This window comes from Microtus oregoni, unplaced genomic scaffold (genome assembly GCF_018167655.1).
Source record: "Microtus oregoni isolate MIOR12 unplaced genomic scaffold, Mior012 000036F_ref0000092, whole genome shotgun sequence".
Lineage (NCBI taxonomy): Eukaryota > Metazoa > Chordata > Mammalia > Rodentia > Cricetidae > Microtus > Microtus oregoni.
The window spans coordinates 5791497-5813336 of NW_024543095.1; the positions used below are offsets into that span (position 1 = coordinate 5791497).

A 21840-nucleotide genomic window follows, 5' to 3' on the forward strand; every position below is an offset into this window, starting at 1 on the left:
TTGCATATGAGTGTGTGGTAAGTGTGTGGTGTGTGTGTATGTGTGTGTGTGGGATGTGTGGTGTGTGTGTGTGGTGTATGTATTGTATGGTGTGTATGTGTGGTATGTGGTGTGTGGTGTGTGGTGTGTGGTGTATTGTTGTATGGTGTGTATGTGTGGTGTGTGGTGTGTGTGTGGTGTGTGGTGTGTGTGTGTGGTGTGGTGTTGCGATGGGACAGTAAAGAGTGTTTTATGTGTAATTTGAAAAAGGAGGGATTTTGAATGGCCAAGAAAAAGGACAAGGATGATGGCATGGAACCATCCCTCCTACTGGGGTCTGTCTTCTAGACTGCAAAGAATGCCATATGGTGACTTTATATAGTCCCAGGGCCACTGGAATGTGGCCTCATCTCTAGGAATGCAACACAAGGTCAGGAAACGCAAGCAAGGATAATTCTGGAGGCCATGCCAGTATGGGGAGGGGGTAAAAGTTTGGCTTGCCAGTTTTATCATAGCGATTGTGGGTGGTGGGTTGAGAACACCACACGGTCTCCACATACTTCTCCTTGGAGCGCTAATGAGTTAGAGCGACACACCTGGGCCTCCTGGCACCAACGTACCCTGATAGAGGACATGGTGACTCTCTCGGGTGCCTCAATGTTGTACCACACACACAAGCTGTTTCGGTTCTGGGCTACCAGCACATCGCTCCCGGGAACCCACTGCACGTAGGAGCAGAAGTTGAGGATCATTGTCTTGGAGCAGCTTTCAATATCATATAGATGCAACTGGAGAGGGAGACAGCACAATTAGGAGGCGTGCACTGATGACATTTGGTTCTGTCCCTTTCCCCCACAGTGAAATGATCCACCAGTCAGTTATGTGTTGAGTTGCCAGCCCTTGGAGTTTGTGCTAAGTTGGTATATCCTGACTGGTCAAGTATGAGATGACCAAACAACCACGATCTAATTCAAGCTATAGTCAGGTGAAGGTCAGACAGGAGAGTAACCCTGGGCCAGATTAGCAGGTAGGGCTACAAACAAACTAAGTGAGCTGACAGTCTGCAGTGAGGCTCTCACTGGAATGAAGCATCACAAGAAAAGCGAACCTCTTTGGAGATGCCACCCTGACAAGAGACTGCTCGAGTCAGTGTCCATGCCTTCAGCTAAGTGTGGCTGAAGCACACTGCGGCAGTGGCATGGGGCAAAGGGCAGCTGGACCTGAGGAGGGGAAGCAGCTTCACGAGGATGCAGCCTGTAAACAGTCTCTGTCAGGGTCCCTAGGTCAGGTTCTGACAGCGTATAGACTATCCTTCGTCCACTTTGCTATGCTAATGGCATATGGAACCAAGAACTTATGTCCTGCATTACCCCCACAGTCCCAGGTAACAGCTTGTGGACCAGCCCAGGCCTAAAACCCTAGTAACCCCTCTCACACGAAGTTTCCGATCCCTGAAGAGAAGCTTGTGCCCAGTCTCATTAAGTTCCAGCCAATCCACACGGCTCTCGTGACTGATAGTACCAATGTTGTAGCTGCCAATCAGATCCACTGCAAAGAAGACAGGGTAAGAAGAGCGAACCCCACCATGTAGAGGGCTGCATTTGGTCTCTAGAATGCTGGCTTTATAATCATGTTGGGATTTAGGAACATTTTATCAGTCCAGAGGTATCAATGGGGACCACAAATGACCAATATTGCACGATTTTTCTAAGATGCTTAAAAAACTGGGTCTTGCTAAGTGTGGTGGCACACACCTTTAATCCCAAGATGCAGGAGGCAGAGGCAGGTGGATCTCTGTGAGTTTGAGGCCAGCCCGGTTTACTGAGAGAGTTCAAGCACAGTCAGGAACAGCTAAGGCCACACAGAGAAATACTGTCAATAAACTTGTCTAGAATTATAAATGTTTTACTTGGCTTTATAGGCAACTAGATAGAAGATCTCATGGAGAAATGGTGGTATACTGCTATAACCCAGCCCTCAGAAAGAGTGGGGGTTTGAGGCCAGGCCCTTCTATGTAGGCCAGTTCCAGCTGCCTCGTTTGACCCTGTCTTGAAAAGACAGTGAAAGAGGGTGACCGTGTTACTGAGTACCAGAGAGAGCTGAGGAATGAAATGACCTGGTGATGTCACCCTGGCTGCGCGGAGTCACCAGAGCAGTGGATGCACAAGTGAGGCGACGAAGAAGGAAGCCCTGAGGAGAGCTCACTCAGTGAAGCTCAGTGGCTCACACCCAGAGCTCAAGCACAAGGCAAAAAGGCTGAGGCAGGAGCATAACCAATGGGACCAGCCGGCAGACAGACTGATAACCTGGAGACAGAAATTATGGACAGTAGACATGGTGACTCATATCATACTGACTACAATCCCAGTACCCAGTGGTCTGAGACAAGAGGACCAGAAATTCAAAGCCAGTCAGGGCAACATGAGACCCTGCCTTCAAACACTGAAAAACAACACAGCAACCAAAGCCAAACCAAGCCAAGTCTGCTAGAGCCTCCAGGACCACATAGGGACCCTGAAATTATATATAAATTACATTAAAAGGGACCGGTGACTCAGAGAACCAACTATCATTTTACACATATTGAAAAATATGTAAAATTCATGGCGTGAGCGAATGGACGGGTCTGAGGTCTGAGTTATCACCGCCACGAGAATTAGGCCTCCTGGCCTACATATCATTCCCAGTGCAGATACCTGCGTTTCTGAGCTCAGATGTGAAATGTAATATTCATGAAATAGGAAACTATCTTAAGAAGAGGCCCATATGTATACGAAAGCTTGACTTATGACAGGGATGGTATAACAAATTAGTGGGCTTTCGGTAAATGGTTACACAGATAAAAAAAATAAAGTTAAAACCCTACCCACATCACATACAAAAATAAATTCCAGATGGAAAGCAAAACTTAAGAATGTTAAAATATAGGAGGGAATATGGGGAAAAGTTTTTAAATGAGACCTCAAAAACCAGCAATTACTATTACTATTATTTTGGCAGCACTGGTGATTGAACACAGGGCTCCCCTGCACTCTGCCACTCAACTACATCCCTAGACTCAATTTTTTAAACTAAGAATTTGTTAATTACATTTTTAGTTCTTTGTTTCTATTTTGTAAGGAGCACACGTGGACGTCAGAAGACAACTTGCAGGAGTTGGTCTTCTCCTGAGGGACTAAAGCTGAGTCATCAGGCTTGGACCAGTATCTTTAGAGGCTGAGTCATCCCATTGGCCCTTCAATTAATACTTAAAGGTGTGTGCTACAGGGCCTGAGTCTGATCCTCTAGACCCACACAGTGGAAAGGAGGGATCTACCGCCTCAGAGTGTCTTTTTTTTTTCAAGACAGAGTCTCTCTGTGTACCTTTGGAACTTGCTCTGTAGACCAGGCTGGTCTTGAATTCACAGAGATCCACCTGCCTCTGCCTCCTGAGTTCTGGGATTAAAGGTGTGTGTCACCACTGCCCGGCTTCTCAGGTTGTCTTTTGACTTCTACTTGAGTGCCATGGCATAATGCTTCCCCCAACCGGTTCCATTACATAAATAACTACAATAAAATTTTAAATGTCTCAATACTAAAGATACCTAAAAGAGAGAAAACTCAAGCCACACATACTGAGAAAAAAACTACAATGTAAGTAACCATCAGAGGTTATATACAGAATTTCACATCTCTAACAAAGAGGCCACTTGACTTTCACAATGCATAAGGGATGAGAAACTGGAAGTCACAGAAGACAAATCCAAGTGAACAATAAGTAAGTGAAATGGCATTGCACACACACCATGCATTTCAAGTCCTGGAGAGGATGTGGAAGAATAGGAACTCTGACTGGGAGAGGAACGGACATTGATCGTCCTCTTTGGAGAGCAATGGGAGACACTTAGTCAGGCTGAAGGCACAGCTGCTCCTATGATTCAGCAATTCTGCTCTAAGCATGGACCTCAGCAAGTAGCAGTAATGTGATTAAAACCACACCAAACAACAAACCCCCCAAACAACTAGGGGTTGAAGAAATGGTTCAGTGGTTAAAAGTACTGACTGTTCTTCCAGAGGACCCAGGTTCAATCCCCAGCACCCACAAGGCAGCTCACACCCACCAAGTTCCAGGGATCCCACTGCCCTCTTTTGGCCTCCAAAGGCATAAGGAACGCACATGGCGCACAGCCATACATGCAGGCAAAATAGCCATTCAACTAAAATAAACCTTTAAAAAATTAATACTCAGCAGGCTGTGGCAGCACACATCTTTCGTCCCAGCACATGGGAGGCAGATGCAGGTGGATCTCTCTGATTTCGAGGCCAGCCTGGGCTACAGAGTGAGTTCCAGGTCAGCCTGGGTTACACAGAGAAACCCTGTCTCAAATAAAATAAAATAAAACCAAATCAAACAATGAACCCCCCCCCAAACAAACAAAAAACAAACAAAAAACCACTCTAAATGCTCATGAGTAAGAGATGAGGTAAAAAATTAATATAAATGCAACAAAAAGTTCTGACTTAACAGCACTAGGCGTGGATAAGCAAGTATTAACAATAGGTCATGACTCTCAGCAGCTGGACTTTATTAACGATTATGTGGCAGGGAAGGATGAGTGCTTCCCTCTGACATAGGTGCTGTCTTCGTTCACTGTGTGGGTTAAGACACTAAGAAAGACGAAGTAACTTTGGTAAGCTCACAGAGCAGTAAGTATGGACAGGGTAGCTGACGCCAGTCCCATCCTTATAGACATACTATGTGGCATGCTCGTCTCTACACCTTCTGCACGATCCTAAGCTAGTCTTAGTTCTTCCTTCCATGCTTGGAACATTTGGTGACAGAAATCATAAAGCGGAGATTGTGAAATGCAAATTACATTTCTATTGTTACTAGTTACTAATAATAAGGGTTATTAATAACATAAATATAAAAAAATACAGTCTTTCCAGTTCTAAAGAGTCTAGGATTAGATGATGTCTAAACAGGAAAATCCCTAAATTTAGCAGGGAATCGCGGCTACTCACATTCTCATTTTCAAAGAAATATTTCTCATTGCCACCAGATCCCTGCCAGGCTATCTGCAAAGTGAGGAGAAAACATCATAGACAATGTAGACAATCACCCAAGACAAGGCTGGAGGATGTCAGTGGCAAGGAAGAGAGATGGTATTCAAGGAGGTTTTGAAGTTACACAAAAGGTGCTCTGTATCAGACTCTTGCCCTGATCCTCATATTTCCAAGAGAAACCAGTCTGACTGTGGAAGTTTATATTCCAGGAAATAATATCAGAATGGTATCCTATGGGGAATCTTACTTCTTAGGGCCCACACCTTCAGAATTAGCAAGCCAAGACATCCCATTACCCACCATTCCTCTCTCGGTTCCTACCTCACTGAGGTGATTGGTGTTCAAGTCTCCGAGCAGCAGTGTGTCCGATGTGTGAGCCACCAAGTACCGTTCCTTCCCCAGGATCTTCACCTCTTCTACCTCATAGCCATAGTGGGACTTGAGCACCACCCTGGTCCCTGAAGACAGGTTCTTCACTATCACCTGGGAAGGGACCAGTCCAACCCATCAGGCTTTCCCAGAGCAGGAGAAGAGTGAAGGTGCTCTGATCCCTCACGCAACTCCAGGATACCTTGTTTCTCCCTCGGCCTGGGATGCTGTTGCTAAGGACAACACTTGCACCCACACAGGGGTTTGCTACCTAGGAAATACTTCCCCATGGCCTGGGCTGTCCATGGCCATTCGATTCTGAGAGCTCTACTCGGTAACACTAATCACTCACTTTGTTCCCGCACTTCTTAGTACAAAGCTCTTTACCAATGAAGACAGAATACTATATCATCGTTACTGTTATATAATTATGAACCTATTATTATCGTTATTATATCATCATGTGCCTAAGATGACCTCCAACTGCCCATCCTCCTAAATGCTAAGATTTTCTTTCTTTTTCTTCCTCTTCTACTTGTTTTCTTTTTTGAGACATGTAGCCCTGGTTGGCCTGGAATTTGCTATATAGACCAGGCTGGCCTCAAGCTCACTGGCCACATACCAGAGCACAATGTCTTTTTTACAAAGAATTTGAATTACATGTGTGGGTGTGCACAAAGGTGAGTGCAGGTGCCGGATGTCGGAAGAGGGTGTTGATCCCCAAGGCTGAAGACCCAGTGATTGTGAGACACTAACATGGTGCTGGGAACTGAACTTGTGTTCTCTGTAAGAATAGTAAGAGCCGTGTCTCTGGCCCTTGTGCGATGTCTTACAGATAAATTACCTTTGTACTCTCAGCCCTTAACAGATCTAACACAGCAGAGAAAGGATAAACATTTCTGGAGAGACTGGAAAGATCCAGGAACAAACTGGTAATAAGAGCGAGGGAAGGGAAGTGGGAGAGTGAGACGCGTGCCTCTGGGACAACAGAGTCCTGCGCACTACAGTTCGCCAGTGATCATACACGTCCACAACTCTAGTGGGCGGCGCTGAGAACAGCTTCACACTGGGGAGATACAGGCACCAATCCCTGTATCTCTTGAGCCAGGTGTGAAACCTTTGCTTGCGATGGGTTAGAACAACTACGTAGCAGGAGGGTTGCCAGAAGTTGCCCTGACACATTCAGTTCCCTACGATAGCTCTGCCACAGGGAGGAAGGTTAAATTTGACACTGTGGCTGTGGCCAGCAGGTGGGGGAAATGTTACAAGGACAGATGAGCCACGAGAGGTCTCAGCATGCTAGGTCATCAGCTGCTCACCTGGCTGGGTCCCACATACGTCAGCTCAAACTTATTCTTGTAAATACTCCTTCGGAGGCAGCAGTCAAACTGTTCCACCCCACCACAGAGGGTGCCCTGAGAGAGAGGGGGACAGCATGGAAGGCGATGCACGGCGCGCTGGCCAAGGACGGTATCTGGATATACCCCAAGACCTCAGACCTCAGTGTCACAATCTAGACAGAAGTGGCCAGCAAAAGGGTGGGCAGGTTCTGAACATATCAGAAAAAAAAAGTGGCAATCCCAGGACTTACAGGGATCACATGTGGGTTGGACAATGAGGGGAAATCAGGCTGTCCTGGACAAGCGTGTCCCTCAAGGCCTCCTGGAAAGTGTGAGTTTCCCTTTCCTGCCTTTAACAGTAGATTTTTTTTAGGTTGAAGTCACAAGGCAGCTGGAGTTCTCTTGTGTCAGAGTAGAGCGACTCCCTTGGCATAGGGAGTAGTTTCTATTTTACTGTAGTTTGGAGACAATCGCCAGTACAGAAAGGGGCTCCTACAACACACCGCACAGAGCCGGGAGCCGTCCCGCTTCCACGCCAAGGCTGTGATGGTGTATAAGTTGGCAATCTCCTTGGGCTTGGCCTCTTCCCAGATGCTTCTTCGAGGACTCCAGTTGAACACCCGCAGTCTAGAAAGGTAAAGAGTGAAAATAGACCAGAACTGATAGGGAAGTATCTCACTCTACCAGAAAGGGAAGCAAACGCAAAAGGGCAGACCAGCGAGGCAGCCCAACGGGAGGGGAAAAGGTGCGGGGAGTTTAGGGAGTAGGGGTGAAAGGAGCAGGTAGAAGATGGATGCCAGGTGTGGTGGTACACGCCTGTAATGCCAACAGGAGAGAGGCAGAGGCAGGAGGATCACTGTAAGTTGGAGGCCAGCCTGGTCTACCCAGTGAGTTACAGGCTAGCTGGGGCCACAGAATGAGACCCTGTCTCAAAAACCAACAACAACACAAAAGCCAGAAGAAGAGACACCAGGACAGCAGGACAAGTGAGACAAACGGACGGCCAGGAGAGGGAAGAGGAAGAAACAGAGTGTAGGAGTCAAAGAAGGACGGAACCTAAGGAGACATGTGAGATTGGAAGGACATAAAGACAGACAGACAAAGAGACCTGACCCTAGCTGCTTGGCTGTTTCTTTATTCATTCACCAAATGGCGGCTACATTAAAGACCATGCCAGTGCAGGCACTGGCGATGAAGACGGCTACTTAGTCTTCCTCTCAAACTAGAACACAATGACATAGTGGGGACAAGGCAGGGGGATATGGGGAACGGGATGGCCTCTGCTGTGGAGTCCAGGCTGAGTAGGCACAGTGCATCCTGAAGCAGACGACAATCTGAGAATCCCTTTCAACAGACATTGCTTCTGTCCAGGTTCCCGCTGCAGTTCAGAACTTGGCTAGGGCAGAGCTCACAGAGAAAGGTAGAAGATGCAACTGGGCCGGGCGATGGTGGTGCACGCCTTTAATCCCAGCACTCAGGAGGCAGAGGCAGGCGGATCTCTGTGAGTTTGAAGCCAGCCTGGTCTACAAGAGCTAGTTCTAGGACAGGGACCAAAAGCTACGGAGAAACCCTGTCTCGAAAATCAAAAAAAAAAAAAAAAAAAAAAAGATGCAACTGGCCGGGGGACCTACCTGTCGTAGCTTCCTAGCACGACAGACTGGCCTCCAGGACTTGCTGCAGCTGTGGTGAATTCACGCTCCTGAGGATTACGGCTGTAGTCAAAAGTCTGTAGCACGTGGCCTTCCTTTCCATAGGCCACAATCCTCCGATCACAGCCTGCTGCCACGATGCTGTTGGTTGCCCAAGCCAAGGCTTACGGTGGGCATGGGTGGTTAACCAACTTCCCCTGGGACAGACAGAATATTTCAATTGTTCGTTGCGAATGCTAGGCTAGCAGCTGTTCCACACACTCCTGACCATCCCACCCCGGAGAGAAAGAGAGCCTTCCTGCCAGCATTTCCCACATCAACACGCCCGAATTCTGAAGGCTTCACAGCCTGTCTCTGTATCATGAGCACACGCATGCCATGTGTACACGGGCCGTGTACTCACAGTGGTGTGTTGAGACCTCTGGTACGTACTAGTAAAGCCACCCAAAGAGAGACGACACACAGTAACCAACACTGTCTAGGTCCAAGAGAGTACATGGCTTCAAGAAGGGCTAAATTGAATTATGTGGGTAACTCACAATGTAAACTATTCCACAGTACTAAATTATACAGAGAAAAACAGCAAAGTTTCCCTGTATGTCTATCTTTTCTTTTTCCAAAAAAATAGTTAATTCTTTAACATCTTATTTATTTGTGTGTGTTTTTGTGTGCACATTTGCATATGTGCACACATGGTCGAAGGGCAGAGGATGACTTGCGGAAGTCACTTCTGTCCTTGCATGGCAAGGGTCCTGTCAGGTTTGGCACTGGGCACCTTTACCTGCTGAGGTATCTTGATGGGCTGTTAACTTCTTTCTCCTATGCATTTGGATGTATATACATTACATAAACATGTATATATATATATATACACACATACATACATTTGTGTATATGTATGTATTTACATAAATGGAAATAATTTTCACTTTTTGTCCCCCTTATAGTCTTTATTTCCCTTCTTTCAAGGTCCCTTCCGCCCACTCCTCCCTATAAATAGTGAGTTCTAGCCTCCTGAACACCAGTCTCCGTGATGGCACCAAACGCTTCTCTCCAAGTTTGCCCTTTTCCAGTCATGGTGCTTAAACCTGCAGCTTCCCCGGGAGGGCTCCTGGAATGTCCACCCCACCCCAGAGTGAGTGTGCGCCCTTCATACCTGTGACCCTCCGGAGCCTTCATCATCGAACAAATACCTGACGATGGTGCCGTCTGCATGACCTGAGAGGATGCCTTTCCCAGAGCAACTGAAGGGCAGAGGCAGAGAGGTGGGCACAGAGGGAGGGACTTCCGCCCCGTGACAGTCCCCTTTCCATCAAATGCAGCTTTGTCCTGACAGTCCCAGTCTACTTCTGTTACTCACTTGGTTGTCAGCGCCACCACATACGAGTCCGTCCCATAAATGGTAGACGACTTGTTAGTTTTAGTGTTTGCTTATCGAACCTGAAAACCAAACAAGTCTGGCTAGGCTACTTACAGTGTCAGCCAGGCACGGAGAAACAGAAGTAAAAATGCCAAATGACAAAATTAGTCCTCATGCATTTTTCTCAAGTACGCACTTGAGCTCCAGGGGAAAGATGAACCATATTGCCCGGCACCCCAGGACACTATCCCCCCCAATACCTCACCTGTGTCTCCCTCTCCTCCGTTACCTTGCCTTCAGCCAGTCCGAAGACAATAATGTACTCTGCAGGCCACTGTAGACAGGTGACTGCACTCTGTATGAGAAGGGGTGAAAGGGTGACCCGCCTGTGTGGACTGGCACACTCAGAACAACCGCCACCCACCACACACCGTCATTCTAGTCCTCTCCAGGGGGAAAAGGCAGGTAGCGGACACAACAAGGCTCTCAAGCAGGTGACAACACCATCCTTTAGCAGGTCAAGTCGGGGTCAGACATTGAAAAAGGCAACTCCTGTTACATTTACAAGGAGGGAAGCAGGTGCGGCTCACCTCTGAACTTTACTGTCTGGATGAACTTGTTACAGATGACCTTCTGTCACCCCTGTCAGACAAAAGGCAAGGAAGCAACCTTAAAAATCACTTCCCAATGAACTGCCCAACATGGCCCTCTGTGGGAGGTCTGATGGAGAAGTGAGTGGGTCCCCAAGGAGCCCTGGAGCTATGCCAATGACACAGCATATCACTGGCTCTCGGGACCTTCTGCTGGCTTACACTCATCCCTCCAGGGATGGGACTGCAGGACAGGTGGGGCAGGCAGAGGTGGACACAATAGAATCAGGCTCTAGAGAGTCCCTGCCTTCCATGCCTGATGTCATCGTTATCCCAGCGAGGTATTTCCCATGCCCAACTCTTCTTTAGTGGCCACAACCCGCCTAGCCCCCATCCTGTCCTCACCAATCTTCTCCAATCTTGTAGGCATAGATGATGTTGTCAGTCTGTCCAATGGCAATTTTAGTGGAATCAGGAGAGAAAGTCATGCCCTTTACCATGTAGCTCTTCCTGCCATACTAGGAGTAAAAACAAAGATAATGAGTAGAAATGAAGGAGAAAAGAAAACACACACATTTCCCAAAAGACCAGAAAGTTTATAGCGAGAAATAGAGTAGACCATTGCCAATGTCTATGGCTAGAAGGCAGATCACACAGCTTTCTCAGATAACGTGTTGGAGCACATGCGAGTCCTCTTTACCTTCATGTCAGCTGGCTTGGTGGAGAACTTGTCTCTCCTGCTCCCCATGCTCATCTTACAGCAATACCACTCGGTCCACTGTGCAGACAGCATATTTAGCGTTGTTCTGGGACCAGGCCATACAAGTCACCTTCGCAGCTCCATCCTGCAGAGGCAAAGGGGTACTGTAAACACAGCGCTGGTCTCCAGAGTACAGAGCGTCTCCAGGTCCATCAGTCTTCGTGTGCCTTTGTTCTACATCTACGTCACAGGTTTTCTCTCAAAACTAAACAAAATGAGACAAATTGCTCGGATACCTGAACTGTAAGAATAATAGTCTCCAGGGCCTCACGTGGCCTAGACGGACCTCAGATTCACTGTACGGTAGGGATGACTTGAACTTCTGATCCTCCTGTCTCTACCTCCTGAGTGCTAGGATTCCAGGCGTACACCACCCTGTCTAGTTTATACCATGCCAGGGACAGGACTCAGGGCTTCACTCGAGACAAGCAAACACTGTACTACCAGGCCACATCTCCTTTTCCCCTAATGTGTTTTTCTGAGACTCATGATACAAATGTAACGCATCAACTGTTCCAAAAGCAATGGCCTCCTTGTTCCTTCATCTTTCAGGTCTGCGACTGAAAAAAAAAATCAATTAATCTGATAAATTTTAGCCTTTATAGCTACTCATTCAATTAATGTTTTCCAGTACTTTACTGTCAAAGACACTTGGCTGGAAGACGACAGAGAGACAAAGAGCAAAGCACAGATCCTACCCTAGGTTCTAATTGGACGCTGAGAAATTGGAAATGTCCCATAAGAAAAATAGGTTCTGAGTGTAGTAATAATTTAGAGAAGCCCAAGACAATTTTATGCTTAAATGATCAAGATTAAACTTTGAAGAAGGAATGCCATCGAATGGTAAATTACTTCAGATGTAATGAGTAGCATGAATAAAGTCAAGCTCTGGCCAAGGACCAGCAATTTAAGGAAGCTGAGACTGCCAACAAGAGAGGAGGCAGGGCAGGAAGCATAGACTGGGCTAGCTCAGGAAGCGTAGACTGGGCTAGCTCAGGAAGCATAGACTGGGCTAGCTCAGGAAGGGCCTCTGGAGGCCACTAATGATTTGGATTTATTGGGCAGGAATACAGAGACAGTGTAAGTTTGGAAACAAGGAGCAACAGAATTAGAATTGAGACTTGGGATAAACAATGTCACTTTCCCCTGTTAACTGTCCACTAAAGGTTCGTGGTGAAAGTGACCACTGCAAAAACGGGTACAGCCCAGATAATGGGGCGCTTGTCTGGCATTCATCAGTCCCCAGGTGTGAGCCTTCACACTGCACAAGAGTAAGCAAAGAAATAAAAGGAATATGGGAATGGCAGGAAAGACGGCACACGCCTGCAATCTCAACACCTGGGAGGGGAAGGCAGGACGGTCAGACATTCAAAGTCCTCCACAATTACACAGCGAGTTTGAAGTCAGCCTGAGCTATATGAGACCCTGACTTAAAAAAGAAAAACCAAAAAAGAAAATACGTGATCACCACACAGTGAATTACTCTGCGTGTCCCTCGCCAGCTGTCCTCTCAGGCTCCTGAGATGAAATTTGGCTCCTACGCCAAATGTTGGATTCACCACTTGGGCTACTAGAGGTCTGACTTACAACTCCTTTACTTTCTACACCTAACCCAAATACGTCCAGAGCCAGCAGGGAAATCACTGCCCCCAAATCCTCAAACTACAACCAGAAAATAGCGGCACCACCACCATGGTCATGAGCCAACCATTCACTACCATCAGCTAGAAGGGGGTGCAGGCGCCTCATCAGCTTTGGCTGCTCATCCTCCTTCAAGGCTGTCCATCCTGGGCATCTGGTCCAGCTGCACCATGACATCGTCTTTTTTTAGAGACCAAACGGTTCTATTTCCAATTTTTCCATTAGGGTATTTTGAAGTGACAGATAACAGTACCAGTTTACTGAGCAAGGAGTACAACTTTTTATTGTTCTACCACCGAGTGAGGGCTCGATCCCTTCAGCTTTCCTTTCTTCTAACCGACTTCTGCTCTCCTTACACAGTGCAAACATCCCCAAGACCCACAATCGATGGGGACGCGTTTCTCTGCAATACGTGCCTGACTGGACTGCCTGGGGGTTGAGTGGAATGGAAAGTAGAACAGGCATTTTCATAACTGCTTGACACGCAGTCGGTACCTCACCTCGTATCTCTGAGGCAGAAGCTATTATGATTCCCATTTTACATATGGGGAAATTGAGGCACTGAAAATTAAGAAAGCTGCTCAGTCACACATACAGTTTTTAGATGACAGATGCAATATTTGAATCCATGTATGTTTGATTCCACAAGCTATAACTCTGTCTTTATGCTGTTGTGGCATATGTATTAATGACTTAATTCTGCCATATACTTTTTTTTTCAGAATAGGAAAATTTATTACTGTGCTTCCACTGTCAAAATTTAGGATCTTGGTCTTTCCTTCTTGCCTTTGTACAGGGCCAAAAGGGACATGTTGGCTACTTTAACAACCTTAAAGTAGACTCCAAGGAATATCACCTACAGCATGACCCTTTCTACCAAATCCAGCAACCAGAACTTCATCGTTTTCCTCAATGAAGTTCAAGCAACCATCATTGGGGACGAAAGCTGTGATCTTCTTGCTGTTCTTGATGAGCTGCACCCTGACACACTTCTAGATAGCAGAATTTGGCTGCTTGGCTTCAACTCCTACTTTTTCCAGCACGATTCTCTTGGCATGAGAGGCACCTCCAAAAGGATTGGCCTTCAGGGCTGTGCCCAAGTGGGCTTTCATGTATTGTTTTTCATGCCACTTCTGGTCCCGGTGGTGGCTGCGGAGCTTCCTGGCAGTATGGAGACCACGACACTTGCTCATCTTGCCGATGCCACGGGCCCGAGAGAAAGAGCTCTGCCATATACTTTTATTTACTGTTGCCATTCTTCTTATTATTATTGAGACAGGGTCTCTCTATGTAGTCCTCTATCTCGTTTTGCAGACACCATACCTGGCTATTCTTTTTTTTTAATTAATTAAATTTATTTATTTTGCATCCTGATTGCACTTTTCCCTCCTCACTATCCTTCCATTCACCCCCCCCACACACACAATCCACTCCTCTTCTATTTCTATTCAGAGACGGGCGGGCCTCCCATGGGCGGCAACAAAGCACGGCATATCTAGTTGAGGTAGGACTACACCCTACTTCTCCAGGAAACTCTAAAAGTCACACATTATTCTTATGTTTTAAAAGGAGGTCTTGGCTCTGTAGTCAGGCTGGCTTTGAGCACACAGCAAGCCTCCCAAATTCTGCAATTACAGGCAGGCAGCACCATGATCAGGTAACAGATTTCTTTTTGTAGTACTCGGGACGCATGCAGAGGCTCACGCATGCCAAGCACATGCTCTAGTACTCAGCAACATCCTCTGCAAGTAGCATATTCTTTTTATATGTTGGGGGCCAATGTGCCTGTTTGGGTGTGCATGCAGAGGCCAGAGGTCAAAATCAAGGGTCTTCCTCAATTGCTCTTCACCTTGTTCTTTTGAGACAGGGTCTCTCCTCTCACTGAACCTGGGGCTCATGAATCTGGCCAGCGAGCTCTAGGGACCCCCTTGCCTCTGCCTCCCCAGCACTGCGATTACAGGTGTGCCTAGCTTTCAAGTGGATGCCGGAGAGCTCGTGCTGATGAAGAGCCGTCTCCCTTACAGCCAGCCTTATTTGTGTTGTTAGCCTGTCCTCTCCATTTCCATGTCCTTCCCTGTGGTCTATCATTCTTCATACAGCTGTCCAGTTCATAATGCCCTTTCCATTTGTCCCTTACACCTCCACGACACAAGGCAGCAACAGGAGGTCCAGGAAGAGTCCCGGTGAGGCCCCAGTGTTGGTAGTGTAGACCAATGATTCTCTGCGATGAACCCACACATGTAAAGATGTATGGACAAAGGAGTATACCGTGTGACTCTCTGTGCCACACTGCAGCTTCCCTGATGAGATTTCCCCTTTCGTCCTTTTTTCTGTTTATCCTTTTTTATCTTAAATTTTATTTGTGTGTGTGGGGGGGGAGGTTGCAGGGGCAGAGGCTGGATGCAAGGGAACGGGAAATGGGTGAGATCGGGATGCATGATGTGAAAGACACAAAGAATAAATAAAAAAAAAAGAAAGCTAAAAGAATTTCTCCTTACATTTATTGATTGTGAGTGGTGGGACGGTGCCTGTGTGGCGGTCAGAGAACAACTTGCATGAATTGACTCATTCCTTCCCGTGTGTGGGTCTCAGGGCTCACTCAGGGAGTCAGGCTTAGTGGTAAGTGCCTTTATCCACTGAACCATCTCACTGGCCCAATTTTTCTTTTCTTTTTTCAAGATAGTCTCATGCAGCCCAGGCTGGCCTTGAATTGTCTATACAGCCAAGAATGCACTCCTGACCCTCTTGTCTTCACTTCCCAATTGCTAGGATTTTCGGCCTTTGGCGCCACCAAACCCTGTTTATAGTGTGTGTGTGTGTGTGTGTGTGTGTGTGTGTTGAACTTCACTTAACTCTCTCCTAAGGTTCTTGGAGTTGCTCTCACTATGGCTTTTCTTTCCCAAATGACGAAGTTAATGACAGAAAGGCCACGTATGATGAGGGTTAAAGCCAGAGATACCATTTGGTCAACTCAGTGCTAAACCTGAACTCGGATCCCTTCACTCCCAAACCTATCCTTCATGTTTTTGGGCTCCTCTCCTAGAGCCCAGCCGCTTCTGAATCTGAGACACACTTTCACAATTCAAATGAAGCGTCAGCCTTGCGCTTATTTCATCCGGTGTAGATTTATGCTCGTTGTCTAGATATGCGCCTCTCCCTCATAGCCTGTGACATAACTCGACCCCTAGAGCTTGGGGCCTGGCACTCAAATGCTGTATGCGGTGCCATCAAAGTTTGCGGTCTTTAGCAATTCACGTCGCCTACTGAAAGATCTTTCACAATCTTCTGCACACAGCAGGCGCTCAACATTATAAACTTCTGTTACCCCACTTTTTTTTTCTTTTGGAACGCCCGGTAGCCGGGGAATGGGAGTCAAGCGATTCCTCACCTGAGGGCTCAGCAGGGTCCTCAGGTGCTTCAACAGCATGACGCACACAGGTCTCGGATGCTCGCTGACCGAGACAACTCCCGCGGTTACCTGGACAACCCGCCAAGCAGCAAAGGCGCCAGCCACTGACGCACAGGCAATGTGAGTGCGACACTCACAAGTCATAAGGTCACGTAGTGGGTTCGTGACCGGGCAAACGGGCCGTGCGCAAGCGCAGTGAATCCTAGGGTGGGCACATAAGAGGAGGTCGTCGAAGTCTATCCTCGACCAATCCCGTACTTGCATGCAAACTCAACGCAAAGCCCCACCCAAGTCTTCGTCTGTCCCCACCCTCCCCAGCCCCGCCCCTAGATCCTATATCTCTTTAACCCCAGCTTTTCTGATTGCTGTAACCGGCCAAGTGCGCTTCAGTTGCTTTAACTCTGGAGAAGCGCAAGGCAGGTGCTACGAGAGCGAAAGCCAGCTCGCAGAACTGCAGCCTCCGCTTTCCCCGCCAAAAGTTCTGTGACTTGCGCGAGGTCACTCAATACTGATAGGGACCAGTGAATGCTCAAGGATATACCTGTTTGAAGTGGGCAGAGGTACAGTCCCATTTTACACAACAGGAGGGGGTCACACGCCAAAGTTGAAACAGCTAATAAACGGTGGAACCGGGATTCAACCCAGAGCTGATAACCTTTTAATTCCCGTGAGACGATTCAAGTCTTCTCAACTCGTTGTCTCTTTGTTCAGCTTCTCTAACCTGTAACACGGTCTCAGGAAATGATCGGGGTTTGGTAGCACTGGCTAGGGAAAGGCAAGGCACCCTGTTTGGTCATTGGGTAAACGGTGAGTTCAAGGCTGCTTGCCGAAATCCAGATGTCTTTATGGGTCAGTGCAGTGGACAGAGCTGGGCTGGCCTCCTAGCTTAGAGCTGCGTGACACCTGGGGTTGGGGCTTGACTAAGAAAAGATACTATTGTCTTTATTTTGTTTGATTGGAATGCTCTCAAGAATTTTTGTTCTAATTTTTTGCAGTGTATCAGACAGATTGACTGAAATTCAGAAAAGAAGGCCTTCTCTCTCTAAACGGTCCCAGGTTGGCAAGTCCTATACCTGCCCCCCCAAAAGCATAGCATATGATCTCCAGACCGAAGCTGGGTCCCAAAACCTTGCATGCACAGTGGTTGCCAATGGCAACGAATATTTCTCTCCCCACCACTACCTCCCTCTTGAAAAATTAATAACAAGTAGAGGGCAGTTCCCATTTTTCACAGATAACACAAATAGGTCCCAGAACCCAGATTATAATTTTTTTCTATAGGGGCACCCAAACCCCTTTGTTTTATTTCTAGAATGCTCTGGATATGTTACAGAGTATAAATATAAATGCCTTTATGGATTACAATTATTAACGTTAAACGAACAGAGACATAGATGAAAGAGAAAACGGAGAGGAGGCACTGGTGTGCACAGGGTGAGGATACATGGCACCAAGGGACACATCCGTGATAGCTGCTCTTTGTCTAGCCCCCCTATGACCCTGCTCAGTCCTTCTGACCATTTTCCCAGAGGTAATGGTGGAGTTGAAAGAATGGGGAGGGGGTCGGTTATGTAACCTAGTGGTAGAGCATTTGCCTGGTATCCTTTACAAAGATAAAAGAAAGAAAATCTACTGGCCCTTTTATGGTGACATGGCCTGGTTTCCATTGGTGCAAAAACTTCTGTGTCTTCTCGTTGCACCCCTCCCCCACATTTCAACAAAGCCAAAGAAAGGAGGCTTCTAGCTTCTGTACCCTTTCCTTGTCTTTTCTCCACCCGTCTTAGACGAAAACACGGACACAAACATCCTATAATGGGTCTGTTCCTTTAAGTTGGTGGTGGCGTGAGGGGCCCTTGGAGAGCTGAGAAGGTGTAGAGATGTCTTCAGCAGACCATACAGTAAGTTCCGGTTTGTCCAAGAACCTTTATTGGAAAAATGTCCCAGGGGTGAGATCACCAGCAGTGGGAGGGGCTGCCAGGTGAGGGGGGAGCACCTGAGGCTCCGTGGAAGACATTGGAGTAGTGCAGTGTGGCATCTGCTCGAGGCCCAGATGCTTGCTTCCTCTTCCTCCGTGGAAGAGGGCAATACAGACAGAAACAGCCCTCTCTGAGGCCCAGAGGCAAGCTGTAGGGGCAGCTAGTGGATGCCAATGGTCCTGATGCAGGTGAGATGGGGCCCCATTTGGGACCTATTGGGATAGGGTCGAATAAATGACTCCCCTGGACCTGGGGGATAGGAGATGTTCATTTGATATCCACTCCCAGGTCCAGGGGTACAGATTCTAACAGACCTACCTTCTGGCCCTGCTCATAGTGGAAAGAGAATGGGTACCAGCCTGGGATTCTGGGAGTGCACAGCCTTGTGGGAGTCTCAGAGAGATCACCAACTTAGCTTCCCCGACCCCAACCCCCATTATCAGTGCATCTCTCTTCTGGTTCTGGTTCTTCAGTCACTCAGTTCACTCAAACGTCGATGTGTTGATAGAAGGAGACTTTTTCTATGAGAGAAGATTACCCAAATCTGAAATTTCAGACAGGTAAAGGTGCTGCTCCCGCCTTCTGGACTCCTTCATCCCAGACATCCCATTCCTGCCCCACCCCCCTTTGCTGCCTATTCTGCTTTTCACTGAATACTCCTGGGCACCCAGATCATCCTTCTCACACTCACTGGTCCCCACGTCACCTGTCTTGTCCCCAATGGCCTTCCCTGAGAAGTCTGTTCAGGACCCTTCCCCTTCTCCTTGGGGTTGTTGTTGGAGTCGTTGTCCTTGATGATGTCATACTGACGGCAGAATAGCCCGATCACAGCTGAAACACAACAATACCATCTGAGCCTTGACCTTGACCTCTCATTCACAGCCTTGAGGCTGTAACAGCCGCATGAGTTCTAGAAAATCCTGGAATCCCTGGGGCCCATACAACCGTCAACCCTGGCCTTGCAATAGCCTTCTCTCTTTCTCCCCAAACTTGTCCTGATTACCTCCCTCCACCAGCCATTCCCCCCCCCCACTCCTTTCTCTCCTTTTTCTCCCGACGGGTAACCTTCACCACTTCCCACTATCATGGACCCAAGGCCCTGGCTCCCCATCCGGTACTCACCAGCCCACATGAGCAACACCATCACGATGATGACCACTTCCCCGGTCTGCAATGGCCGCTCTCCATCCAGACCCTCCACTGTGATGTCTCCTAAGGAGAGAACCATCCTCTGGGTTACAGAGGACCCACTGGACAGCTCTGTTATGTACAGAAGGGGGATGCTGGGGGTTAGAGTCAGCGGGACCCATCATCGCCCTTCTCAGGAAGAAGCCCATGGTGGGCAATGTTTAGATACCAGTGGGTGATCACAGAAATTGCTCATGCAGGCGTGGCAGGTGTGATGTGAGCTTGGGTGAAAGGATGCAGGAAGCCCCCCCCCCCCAAGGATTCATTAGCAGTGTCTCTGTAGCTGGTCCCCTGCCCACCTGTTTTGCTTTCTGTCCCTGGCAGTAGAACAAATTATATCATCTTTCTATTCATCTGAGCTAGAATGCTGTTAGCGTTAAGCAAGTCAATGAGAGGTTAAAACTCGGTTCAAAAGCTGGAGACTCTTCTAACACAGGCTCTCACCTGGGCTGGAGCTGTTGCAGGGCAGCCTGTCAGAACCCTTGAGAGTACGGACGTGCACACGGGGCCCAGGAGGACTCTCTCCCCGGAGGCCGATGCTCCTGACCTGCACGGTGTAGTCACTGTCTTCAGCCAGGCCCCAAAGAGCACAGGCCCTAGTGGTGAAGTTTACCTCCCTGATTACACGCTGCCCAAAGGGCCTTTCTGTCGCTGCAAGAAGATGTAGAGAAAGGAGAACAACCTAGCCCCGGTCCCTGACCATGAGGCTTAACTCGGGATTCTGTAACATCCAAGCACTCCAAAGGAGTAATGTGCAGGGGTGTTCAGAGACCCAAGGGCACAGGTTGGGGAAACAGGGTGATTGGTACTTGCTGGGAAATGGAGTAGCCAATGACGATGTTGCCTTCTGGGACGTCCCAGGACACAGTGGCCGAGTTGGCTCTGAGATGAGTGACCGTCACATTCACAGGAGAGGGATGTCGGTCTGGGGGTGCCAGGGTGTTGACAGGTTAAGAGGTTTCACTTCCACACTGGCTCTGACGGACCCCCACTGCTGGCGTCCTCTTCACTCACCTGCTCACACAAAGCCCAGGTCACAGCTGACCAGCAGGAAGACAGTGGGACTCAGATATGGGGAAAGAGGCATCAAAGAAGCCATGGTTTCCACTGAGTTTGCCGAGGGGCCAGGAGGCATCCGCTTAAGCTTAACATCCAGGCGGGGATCCTGGAAGAGGCAGGAGTAGTGGGGGTCAGGAGCTGCCCAGAACACAAGCGGGATGCAGGAGCTCTCCCAGGCTTCCCATGGCCCATAGCCCATTTTCCCCGCGCCTTTCCCTCCTCCGCATAACCCTGGTGCCCACCCCAGCCCCCACCCGTGCAGTCGGGTCAGCCCACACCCACCTGCCGGGTCCTCGTGGTCGGTCAGGCCTCGGGGGGTTGTTCGGTGCCCAGGGGGCGGCCCATCGCCGGACTGGCGCTGGCCCTACCCCATCCCGACGCGGGCCCGCCTAGGCGAGCAGCGCCGGCCGAGCTGCGGGCAGAGAGGGCAGAGGCGGAGTGGCCGCGGGCCGCGAGTCTGCGGGGCCCCCAGCTTTCCCGAGGGCCACGCATAGTCTGTCTCGGAGCAGAGGGCGTTGCCGGCTAGGCCTGGCAGCTGGCCTGTGTCCCCGGTGCAGAGGACAGTGCGGCGGCCGAGGCTGGTCCCCTGCAGCGGGATGTGACCGTCCGGGCCAGCCAGTCGCCGCTTTCTGCAGAGCTGGCCCCGCGCACTCCGCTGCAGCCCGGCTGGGACGCGCGGGCCCGCCCCGCTACGGTTCTCGTCGCCGTCATCCTACCCGCCCCCCCCCCCCCCCCCATTACCTACCCGCCAGCCTTGTTCTCTCTGGGCTCCTCCCATGACCCTCCCAATGGCGGCCTGCTGGGCCCCTATTCCTTCATCCTCCCTGCTGTGGGATAATGCTCTTGTATACTGTAAAGATTTGTCACTCGTATTAGTTTAATAAGATGCTGATGGGCCAGTGGCCAGGCAGGAAGTATAGGTGGGGCAACCAGACTAGGAGAATTCTGGGAAGGGGAAAGGCAGATACAGTCATCAGCCAGATGCAGAGGAAGCAAGATGAGAATGCCTTACTGAGAAAAGGTACAAGTCACATGTCCAAACATAGATGATAAGAAATAAGGGTTAATTTAAGTTGTTAGAACTAGTTAATAGGCTGGGCGATGGTGGCTCACGCCTTTAATTCCAGCACTCGGGAGGCAGAGGCAGGCGGATCTCTGGGAGTTCAAGACCAGCCTGGTCTACAGAGCTAGTTCCAGGATAGGCTCCAAAGCCACAGAGAAACCCTGTCTCGAAAAACCAAAAAAAAAAAAAAAAACTAGTTAATAATAAACTTGATCTAATAGGCCAAACTGTTTATAATTAATATAAGCCTCTTTGTGTTTATTTGGCACTGAACAGCTGTGAGACCAGGCGGGACAGAAACTTCCATCCACATTATTTTCATACCCAGTTGATAAGCTATCTGGTCATTTATGCAGTCCAACATTAATGTGACATTAAGGTAAGAGATGTGGTGTCCAATTTAATGCCCCT

The 21840-nt window shown here is 48.6% G+C and overlaps 2 protein-coding genes, 1 long non-coding RNA gene and 1 pseudogene across 3 annotated transcripts; all 4 read right to left on the bottom strand.

The window, feature by feature from the left end:
- Positions 1 to 750: 750 nt before the first annotated feature.
- On the bottom strand, positions 751 to 9598 carry LOC121432825 (intraflagellar transport protein 172 homolog). The gene is made up of 7 exons (XM_041630967.1): positions 9577 to 9598; positions 8366 to 8546; positions 7238 to 7361; positions 5347 to 5508; positions 4984 to 5037; positions 1415 to 1527; positions 751 to 767 (listed from the first exon to the last, which is right to left on the bottom strand). Exons 1-6 carry the CDS (start codon positions 9596 to 9598, stop codon positions 1519 to 1521), a joined length of 552 nt encoding a protein of 183 aa, XP_041486901.1. The 3' UTR covers positions 751 to 767; positions 1415 to 1518.
- A 422-nt stretch (positions 9599 to 10020) lies between these two features.
- LOC121432872 lies at positions 10021 to 16243 on the bottom strand. The gene is made up of 5 exons (XR_005972244.1): positions 16123 to 16243; positions 11034 to 11178; positions 10739 to 10851; positions 10334 to 10385; positions 10021 to 10098 (listed from the first exon to the last, which is right to left on the bottom strand). It is a non-coding gene; the product is annotated as an uncharacterized LOC121432872 (long non-coding RNA).
- LOC121432870 lies at positions 13495 to 13927 on the bottom strand (annotated as a pseudogene).
- Positions 16244 to 18652: 2409 nt separating the features above from the next.
- On the bottom strand, positions 18653 to 20858 carry LOC121432826 (fibronectin type III domain-containing protein 4-like). The gene is made up of 5 exons (XM_041630968.1): positions 20735 to 20858; positions 20117 to 20266; positions 19752 to 19958; positions 19242 to 19331; positions 18653 to 18950 (listed from the first exon to the last, which is right to left on the bottom strand). Exons 1-5 carry the CDS (start codon positions 20856 to 20858, stop codon positions 18766 to 18768), a joined length of 756 nt encoding a protein of 251 aa, XP_041486902.1. The 3' UTR covers positions 18653 to 18765.
- Between the last annotated feature and the right edge of the window lie 982 nt (positions 20859 to 21840).

Coding starts and splice junctions, on each gene's coding strand:
- LOC121432825 (XM_041630967.1), bottom strand. CDS start 9,598: ATGCAGACGGCACCATCGTCAG. Junction 8,547..9,576: donor GCAGACGGCACCATCGTCAG/GTATTTGTTCGA, acceptor GCCCACCGTAAG/CCTTGGCTTGGGCAACCAAC. Junction 5,038..5,346: donor ACACCAATCACCTCAGTGAG/GTAGGAACCGAG, acceptor CTCACTTTGCAG/ATAGCCTGGCAGGGATCTGG.
- LOC121432826 (XM_041630968.1), bottom strand. CDS start 20,858: ATGCGTGGCCCTCGGGAAAGCTGGGGGCCCCGCAGACTCGCGGCCCGC. Junction 19,959..20,116: donor GCTACTCCATTTCCCAGCAA/GTACCAATCACC, acceptor ATCTTCTTGCAG/CGACAGAAAGGCCCTTTGGG. Junction 19,332..19,751: donor CTGCAACAGCTCCAGCCCAG/GTGAGAGCCTGT, acceptor TTCTCTCCTTAG/GAGACATCACAGTGGAGGGT.